This window comes from Terrapene carolina, unplaced genomic scaffold (assembly GCF_002925995.2).
Source record: "Terrapene carolina triunguis isolate 2854851 unplaced genomic scaffold, T_m_triunguis-2.0 Scaffold211, whole genome shotgun sequence".
Taxonomy (NCBI): domain Eukaryota; kingdom Metazoa; phylum Chordata; order Testudines; family Emydidae; genus Terrapene; species Terrapene triunguis.
The window spans coordinates 27549261-27559258 of NW_020664562.1; the positions used below are offsets into that span (position 1 = coordinate 27549261).

General features: G+C 38.2%; 1 protein-coding gene across 1 annotated transcript in view; it reads left to right on the forward strand.

Annotated features, from left to right (window-relative positions):
* The first annotated feature begins 541 nt into the window (after window positions 1-541).
* LOC112107727 (vitellogenin-2-like) overlaps window positions 542-9998 on the forward strand; it is a 27853-nt gene continuing 18396 nt past the window's right edge. Inside the window, exons 1-15 of the mRNA XM_029912384.1 lie at window positions 542-601; window positions 723-743; window positions 858-1009; window positions 2098-2349; window positions 2964-3125; window positions 3214-3362; window positions 4028-4178; window positions 4303-4460; window positions 4550-4715; window positions 5645-5770; window positions 6107-6325; window positions 6914-7131; window positions 7300-7397; window positions 8005-8129; window positions 8261-8362. Of these exons, the coding sequence (XP_029768244.1) occupies window positions 562-601; window positions 723-743; window positions 858-1009; window positions 2098-2349; window positions 2964-3125; window positions 3214-3362; window positions 4028-4178; window positions 4303-4460; window positions 4550-4715; window positions 5645-5770; window positions 6107-6325; window positions 6914-7131; window positions 7300-7397; window positions 8005-8129; window positions 8261-8362 (2139 nt within the window). The 5' untranslated portion in view covers window positions 542-561. The remainder of the gene's footprint in view (window positions 602-722; window positions 744-857; window positions 1010-2097; window positions 2350-2963; window positions 3126-3213; window positions 3363-4027; window positions 4179-4302; window positions 4461-4549; window positions 4716-5644; window positions 5771-6106; window positions 6326-6913; window positions 7132-7299; window positions 7398-8004; window positions 8130-8260; window positions 8363-9998) is intronic.

Sequence of the window (9998 nt, forward strand, 5' to 3'; positions counted from 1 at the left end):
AAAATTCATGTGACGCAGCAGCATAGAGAATAATCTAGGAATTGGGCTTTTAAGTAAAATCCATAATGTTATATTATTTTAACATTTTGGCAAATCAAGAAATAAGAAAAAGACAGTTGTCACACTTAATACTGCTTGCTCACTGAGTCATTATCAGTTAGATAACATTTTGTATCATATGCCAGGTCAGAATAACCAGGGCAAAGTCATCTTAATCTGTGGTAGAATCAATGACAGGCAAGCAGCCATGAACAAATCTACCAAATAAAGTAACATATTATATGTATTTTTAATTTGTTTTAAAGAACTTTAGGAAAAGCAAGAGATACTCTTAAGCTGTCTGTCAAAGATTTAAATAATATGATTTCAATGAGCCTGGCATGGTCTGTCCAGGATTCCTCCCATTCAAAAGTCAATATGGTTGCAAAAAGAAAACTGTTTGCATAAACTGATAACAAATTGAAAAATCAGCAAAATACAGCTTAGCAGTGGCCATGTGCTAGTGATGGTTTTTCTATAAAAGCCTCATGATGCCTGAGGAGGTCTTCATTCACCTTCATCATGAGGGGAATCATACTAGCGCTAGCGTTCACCCTTGTGGGTAAGTTTACATAGCCCTTCTCTGTTAGTCTTTACTGGGTTTTTATAGTGGAGTCAAAAAATTAAATTCAAAATTAATTTGTTTGCCATTATTCATGTATCCATTTGATTTCTTTTCACAGGGAGTGAAAAGTATGACCCTGGTAAGTCTACTGTTCATTTCTTAAGCTTCATTCAATGCCTTTGTCATAATGACCACAAAGCAGAATGTCTTTTAAATTATTACTAAAAGTGAATATTTGTATCATTTTTCACAGAGCCTGATTTTAGTAGCAACAAGATCTACTTGTACAACTATGAGGGCCTTACCCTGAATGGACTGCCAGAACCTGGTTTGGCAAGAGCTGGGCTGAGACTGTCCTGTAAATTAGAGATCAGCGTATTGTCACAGAGGAAGCACCTCCTCAAGGTAGACTGCACTATTTCCAAAGGAGATCAAATAACAACAGCATTGAATACCAAGTCAGGTTAAAGCAACACTTGGGTTACTGAATGTTGTAGGCAGCCACAGGAAAAAAGCAATGGAGAAAAGAGCTTTGAAGATTTTAGGGACTGGGAAATGACTTGTGAGTTATGGCTCCCGTTTTCAAAAGTGACTAGTGATTTGGGGTGCCTCAATTTTGGAGTGTTCAACTTGAGACGCCTTAATGTGATCTGATTTTCAGAGGTCAGGTGACAGCATCCAAAAATGGAGGCACCAAAAATCACTAGTCATTTCTGAGAACCTTGGCCTGCAACACCAGGGGTCCAATCCTGATCTCATTTAAGGTTTTGATCTGGCAATCCTGACACATTCCAAATTCCCATGGAAGTCATTAGGAGCAGAGGCAAGTCCTTAATTTATACGTAATAATAACAATTCTAGCCAACTTACTTTTTATGTTATTCAGCACTCTTACTTATTCAATAGTCAGGCAAAGCTGAAGCTCCTGTTGATTCAGTGGGAGCATTGCCTAAATAAGGGCTTATGAAATAGGATCCTAAAGTAGTTCTTCTCACTTTGTACTGCGCAGTTACTTATTATGTAAAACTAAAAATCTGTGTTGGGTTTTCTATTCAACTTTATGCTCAAAGTGGTTGATGCGAATAGATTTAAAAAAAAATATTATTAAGAGGTAATTCAAATGTTTTTAGCTTTTTTCTTTAATATATAATATACTCAGTGGGCCAGATTCAATGGAGGTATATTGGTCTTACATCAATATAAGAGCGAGTGGGAAGAATCAAGTTCTATGTATTTATCTCTATATATTATTTTTATTTATTATTTGTATTACCATAGTGCCTAAAAGCCCCCAGCCATCACAGGCAAGGATCCCATTGTATTAGGTGCTGTACAAACAGCACAGAAGACGGCCTCTGCAGTCTATATTCAGAGTAAACCATGTATAACAATGTTAATTCTTTCCCTAGTTATTTTCTGTATACAGTATATACTTTAAAAATATTTTCGCTCACAGAACGGAGACCAATGCATTTTCTGAATTTTGTTCTCAGATCCGATCTCCACAGCTGGAGGAATACAATGGGATCTGGCCCAGAGATCCATTCATTCGAGCTTCCAAACTCACTCAGACGATCGCTTCGTATCTCACCAAACCCTTTACGTTTGAATACAGCAATGGGCGGGTTGGAAACATTTATGCCCCAGAAGATACCCCCATCACGTGCATTAACCTACTGAGAGGAATGCTGAACATGTTGCAGATAACTATGAAAAAGTCACAGAATGCATATGAATTGCAAGAGGTTTGTTTCTCCAGTTTCAAGCTAGTTTGCTGCATGTGCCCAAGCATCACTTGTTATTATTAAATGTTTTTCAGTCAATTAAAACTCTTGCTTATAGTTTATTTGTATTTATTTTAAAATTTCACTCAACAAGCACAAAAATATTAAAATATTTTCATTTGGACAAAAGAAAATATACATTTATATATGAAGGTGATCGTTTCTGGCAGATTGTCTATTACATTCTCTATATGTGTACTCTATAAAATGGAAGACTAAGGGAAAAAATAAAGGTAATTATCAGACATTGAGATATTTATTGTATATCTTCCTCATTTACTCTGTTCTGTCTAATCTATCAGTGTTCATTGAATTGGTTATATCAATTAGGTGATTATTTCCTAAATTGAGTCTCTATCCTGCAGCCTTTACTCATCTGAGTATTCCTGCTTACTTCAGTGGTACTACTCATGTGCGTAATGAGAGCAGGCTTTGACACTTAATTAAGAAATGGTTTCCATATAGTCTTATTAAATTTCATTTTCGCTTTAAATCTCAGTTCAGGGGAATGTTCTTCCTCTCATGCAGACCTGATATAACTACAAAGCCCAATTATTTTCTATCATTCTCTATAGGCTGGGATTGGAGGCGTCTGCCTTACAAGGTATGTTATCCAGGACGACAGGAGGAATAACCGTGTCTCTGTTACCAAAACCAAAGACCTCAACAACTGCCAGGATAAAGTGGTGAAGGATATTGGAATGACTTTCATCCGCCCTTGTCCTTCTTGCCCATTGGTATGAATAATCTAAACAGATCCACTCTAAAAATGAGTAAAACCATGGTTTAGTCTCATTCATTACATGAGTTTCTTTGCTCTTTTAGAAAGAAAAGGTTGTAAAAGGAACTGCTGCATTCACCTACAAATTGAAATATGCAGATTCTGGTACCCTGATCACAGAAGCTGTGTCCCAGCAAGTCTATCAGATCTCCCCTTTCAATGAACCCACTGGTGTTGCTGTCACGGAGGCAAGGTAAGCCTCAGAGGTGAAAGTGAAAATAAGTGTAAAGGCATCAGTCTGATCTTGCTCCCACGTGAAGTAAATGGAAGTTGTCTTAAATGGCAGCTGATAAAGTTGCAGGTATTCATACTCTACTCCCACCCACTCACCCACCCAAAAAAGCTGTGGAAATTTTGCACTAACAATAATTTTTTGCTGCATGTAAATTGAACTTTATTGTAATTAAAGGAGAAAAAAGTGGAAAAATAATTCTGCTTCCTAAATCCATGGGAGTACTTCTGTTCAACAATTCCACTGAGAAAGTGCCGCTTTATAGCACCAACATCCCCTGAGTCAAAATGAACATGAGGCACACACAGAATAAAATCACTATAAATGTTATGTTATCATAAAACCAGTATCTCTTGCTTTGGAAAATAACAATTCGGCTCCACTTAACAATTCAGCTCCAGTTCAACAGTTATCTCATTGCAGATACTCATTATCTCCTGACAGTATTCTGTTCCATTGAAAAGACCATAACCCCAAGAAATTGTAAAATCTTTTGTGATAGAAAAAACAAATAAAGAACTATCCATATCCCCACTGTACAGCCAAAGCAGTGAAGTCAGGTGGATGCAGCTAGACAGCTTATTCCTCCAAATGACACACGTTGATTTCTCTTTATTTCCTTCCAGACAAGAACTTACCTTGGTTGAAGTGAAAAATGAACGTGTGAGCCCTCCAGAAATTCAGCTGCAGAACTGTGGAGGCCTGCCTTATCATTTCTCACCACTACTGCTCCAGATGCCAATTCAGCTAATCAAGACGAAAAACCCTGAGCAACGGGTATAGAATGCTTAGTTTATTAAGCTGCTTTGCCATTTATCAGACTAATAAAAGATCAATATATTATTACAAACTCAACGGAGAAGCAACTAATTAGCATATTCCCTCTGCCTTCTATCCTCAGATCGTGGAAACATTGCAACAAGTAATCCAGGACAACCAGCAAGAGCTCCATGGGGATGCTCCATACAAATTCTTAGAGCTTATCCAACTGTGTCGGGTAGCAAGTCCTGATACCTTGGAGTCTGTCTTTAAGCAATTTTCAGATAAATTTCATCACAGGTAATGACTGATTGTGTCACTAACAATTGACATGTCTTGTACAAGGAGCAGAGAGAGCTAAATGTATGGATTTTGTACCCTGGCTGCAGGATTTGGCTGCTGAGTGGAATTACTATGGCAGGCACCATTGATTCACTGAAGTTCCTTAAGCTGAGAATTCGCAATGATGACTTTAAGTACATTGAGGCACTTCTGACTGTTTCTGTTGCCCTCCATTTAACAAAAGCGGATGGTCATACTATTACAGTAGCAGCAGTGAGTACAAAATACAGGATCCTTTCCTGGTCACATCATCATGATAACAATTGATAATAACTAGTGATTTTATAGCACTTCAGGGGCCAGATTCTTCTCTCACTTACACTCATTTTGTATCAGAATATCTCTGTTACTTCAATTGACAGCTGCCTGTATGAGAGGGGAATTGGGTCCTATATCTTCAATTTGTTATGCAGGCATTAAAAATTAACTCCCACACCTACCCTATATTGTTATCCTCATTTTAGTTTTCTTGGCCCATATATTCTCTCTTCTGACATCAAACCTCAGTTCATCTTTTTCTGTTAATTCTAAAGAATTAATGGTGATGGATGAGTCAGATAATTTGAATAGCTCTTTTAAGCATTACATTTTCCAGTCCAGAGTAATTACATAACATTCCTAGACACCGGAATAAAGTAAAAGTATTGTAGGTGAAATATTATCAAAATTAAAACACCAAACTCTTTACATACAGTTGATACAACCATCTATTATATAGTAGACTTTCTTCTGTTTCTAGTTAATATTCCTATTCTTTAACATAAGAAAACACAGAATATGAAGTGAGCACGATTCTTTAATATAATAAAAAGTTACAGACTCTTCCAGAGAAATTCCATTTGTAGATTGGCTCCTGCCCATGTCCTTTGTACTTTGTATCCTGCCTTTCTTAGGCCACATCTTCAGCTGATGTAAATCAGCATAGCTCTATTTAAGTTAATGGCGATATGTTGATTTACATTAGCTGTGGATCTAGCTCAAGCGAGTGTAAAATATTTTACTGGCTTGATTTAATTTTATTGAAAGTGAAAGATATTCAATTTTAAATAACTTTTCTAGATGAATCCTAAGTAATTGTCCTTATCTGAAAGGTAAGGTGAACATAACCCTGATTTAAAGAGGTGCCTCTTTTCCTTCTGCAGGATCTAGTGACCAGCTCCCGACTTGAGAGAATTCCCATGCTTCGCCAGATTGCTTATTTGGGATATGCTTCCATGGTAAACAGATACTGTTCTCTGGCTTCATCTTGCCCTAATGAAGCTCTTCAGGTAGGTGATTTTCATTTCAGGTTGTTTTTAACAGCTTAAAAAGATAAGAAAGATAAAACTGCAATGAGACCTGATCATTTTTATTCTAGAAAACATGGTCCGAGATATACACAGTGATTTAATTTACAAATGTTCATTCCAGAAGCTTCCTTAGTAGCCAAGGGATACCAACCTGGAAGTCTTCATCACCCCTGAATACATAGCTAATTTAGACTAAATCCTGAGGAGATCACTGAATATTTGTAAGCGTGTCAGTTGCATTATGGTCATAGGGTTTCAGTGTGTGAGGATAACAATATGCGTATGCATGAATTTTGAACTGTGCTTTGTTTGCAGCCCCTCCATGACCTTGCAGCCGAGGCAGCCAGCAAGGGCAATGAAGATGACATTGTATTAGCTCTGAAAGCCATTGGCAATGCAGGAGAACCAGCCAGTATCAAGCGCATCCTGAAGTTCTTACCAATGTTTTCATCTGGTGCTTCTAATTTCCCAGTCCATATTCAGGTCGAAGCTGTGATGGCCTTGAGGCAGATAGGCTTGAAGGACTCCAGAAAGGTAAGCAGAATCAATGATAGTTTAGCTGAATAATGAGATATGAAGAATATATGCCAGGGAGAAAGTGAGTTCAGTGGTGCAGTGTTTGTGAATTCAGAACAATTCTTTATTGTTATTAGTATCACAATATTAGAGCCCCAAGTGATATCAGGGTCTGATTGTGCTGGGCACTGTAATTGTTGGGAGGTAGAAATAATGGTGTTTCTTTAGTCACTTGTCATTTTATGTGACATCTTATATTAGTCACACATTGTCATTGGTCTGCTACTGGATCACCCCTCACTAAAGTGGTCTAAATGACAGTGAACACCTGGGATCAAATTCACAAAGCCATTGGAGTTACACCACAGATAAATTTGTCTCACTAGTCATGGCATTTTCTCAAGAGCTATTCATTACATCCCAACATTTTTCTTTAATGTTTGTGCATCAACTCATGCAGTGGAAAAAAGGTTACACCTGAGGTTCTATTCTCCCTTTATTATGGATGTGTGATTTGTTGATACAAATTATACATTGAATCTGATAGAGAGAATACCCACCTTAGAAGTTATCAGACACTTATGAAATTATATTTTCCCTCTCCAGGTGCAGGACATTCTTCTCCAGATCTTTGTGGATCATTCACTTCCTCCTGAAGTCCGAATGATGGCTTGCGTTGTCATATTTGAAACTGGGCCTGCACTTCCTCTGGTAATAACTATGGCTAACGTGATACTGAAAGAGACCAATATGCAAGTTGCCAGTTTTGTATATTCCCACATGAAAGCTTTGTCAAGAATTGGATTCCCACGCTTCTATAATGTGTAAGTAGAGAGAGAAGTAAAACTGTACATTATCTGTGAAGTACAATTTCTATCACAGTCTTGTAAGTAAAATTATATATATATACACATACATGCACACACGCTGACTCAAATTACTCTGGTAAAATTTAGCTTACTTTTATATATTTTTATCCATTTTTTTAAAAGATCTGCTGCTTGCAACATTGCCATTAAACTGCTGAGCCCCAGACTTGACAGACAGAGCTATCGTTACAGTAAAGTTATTCATCTTGGTGGTTACTACAGTGAGTAAAAAAAATTAATCTACTGGGAGTGTCCGTCATTGAAACACCATTTTCCAGTCATTTGGAGAACTAATGTAAATCATTCTGAACTTAACTTGGATTCTATCTGTAAGAGTTCTTTCCTTTCGGAATGGCTGGAAGGTTTTAAAAAGTTATGAAAGGAGTATTTAATTAGTTGTAAAAGATATTTTCTGTGTCTGAATTCTGAAAAGTTTACTGTGTTTCTTTTTTATGAAGAATTATTAGAGTATATTTGTCGTTACAAATTATCTTACCAGCTCTCTAACTTTCTTGTAAAATGCCTCTTACTGCAATAAAGTGTACTTAGAATATTTAAGTTTGATCAAATAGTTTCACTGCATTTGTTAGTACAAAATTTCATCGCAGTCCTGCAAACATTTATGCATTTGAGTATCTCATCGATTTCAGTGGTATATTCGTGTATAAAGATACTTGCTCGTAAACGTTTGCTATGTCAGGACCTAAATGTTGAAAATCTTCATGAGAATACACCTTACGAAAAAAGGATTATCAGCTACAGATTGACATCCCCAGAAGTCAATAGAACAACAACAAAGCACTGTCTTGTTTTTAATTTCTACTACAGGTCGCTATCAGGCTGGTGCATTTGGAAAGATCTTCCTTATGAACAGTCCAAGAACATTGTTCCCATCAGCTTTAATTTCCAGTTTGATTGTAAACTATGCAGGTGCATCTACTAGTTTGCTAGAGGTAAATATTATATTTAAGCCAATAACAGATTGTATTAAAGTTTATTTTTGACGAATGTATTTCTTCACTAACAGTGTGTTTTAACTGTATTGTAGTGCACCCTCTCATGCACAGTGTTGTTTTTTTATTAGGTTGGTGTCCGTGCAGAAGGTCTTACGGATATTATAAGGAAACAAAACATCCCATTTGCAGAATATTCCACATACAGAAAGATAAAGGAGATTGGGAAAACAGTATGTGTTGTTCTCATTCTTTGTTTCATGTGATGTATTGTGGGTGGAATTCAAGGGCAGAGGGGTTTAGTAAGACTCTCAGCACCAGTTCAGCCTTGCACTGAGAGGCAAATTAACACCCCTGCACCCAGCCTGAGTGTCTCAGCTAGGCACTGCAGAGATTCACATTGGGATAACAGGGGAAGGAGTCTCCTGTGGAGATGGTCAAGAATTTTCAAACAAAATGGATTTTCATTGGAAAATGCCAATTCACTGATACCTAGATGTTTCACAGAAATGTGTTAGGTGAGGTAATAGCTTTTATTGGACCAACTTCTGTTGGTGAAAGAGAGAAGCTTTTGAGCCACACAGAGCTCTTCTTCAGGTCTGGCAAATAGAAGAGCTCTGTGTGGCTCGAAAGCTTGTCTCTCTCATCAACAAAAATTGGTCTAATAAAAGATATTACCTCACCCACCTTCTCTCTCGAATATCCTGGGACCGACCCAGCTACAACAACACTGCATATCACAGAAATGTTTCATTTTCAATGAACGTCTGCCAAAACACACAGAGGGTTCTGATGAAAACCTACCTGGTTCCTTGCCAGTTCACCTGGTGGGCTGCTGGGAAGCCTAGGCTTCCAGGTTCCCTGGTCCTGGGGTAGCCCCACCATGCTGACTGCCTTGGAGTTGGGACACCAGGACTTTCAGGCTCCCCGCTGCATAGCTGGGAACCCTGAGTGCTTCACCTTGAGACAGGACTCTTAGGACTTCTAGGCTCCCCACTCCATGGCGTGGGACTCTCTAGACTCTGGGGGACTTCCCAAGCTACTCCCAACTCCAGGCAACGCCCAGTCTGATCCCTTTGGGAGCAGCCCAAGGTGTCCCTCAGAGGCAAAGGCAGATGGGGGAGTCCCCAGGAGCCAAGGCAGTGTGTCAGGACAGCTGGCTGCTCCATTTTGTTTTTGAAAAATTGAATGGAAACATTTCAAATTTTCGAGACCAAAAAATGTTGGCATTTGCTTTCCATGGATAATATCAAAATTTCTAGTTTTTGTTTAGATTTGGAATATTAGTTTTTAAATGTTGGAATTTTCTGTGGCTTGGAAATTCCAAGTTTAGATCACCTGCATTCTCCTGGGATGTCTGAAGCAGCCTCCCACTCTGGCCTTGTTTCCCAAACACCCTGTGCCTCACTGCATAGGGAGCCCTAATGAAGCTGGGCTTCATAGCATGTAGTAGATGTCCAGCCCAGGGTTGGCCTCCCCAGATCCTGCCTCTCTTCCTCCCCTTGCAACCGGTCTGTTTTCAGGACTTCTGTGTCCTCAAGTGAAGGACTGATTTGATACTGTGGTCTTATCTTAAATTGCTTTTAAGTGGTGTGGAGGGCTGTGAGCTGACCCTGGGCATTGGATGTAAAGTTATCTTGTCAGAATACAAGACATTATATATGAAGTCACTTGTGTATGATTGAATTGCCTGGAATTCTGAAAAGCCACATTATGATATTAGCAAAGAAACACAAATGGCAAAGAAAAATATAGCTTAGTGAGTAGCCATTTCTGTTGCCTGTTAAATGTTTATTTGCAAATATACTGTATTAAGTGCCTGTTTGTTTGTTTGTTTGTTTGTTTGTTTGTTTGTTTGTTTGTTTGTTT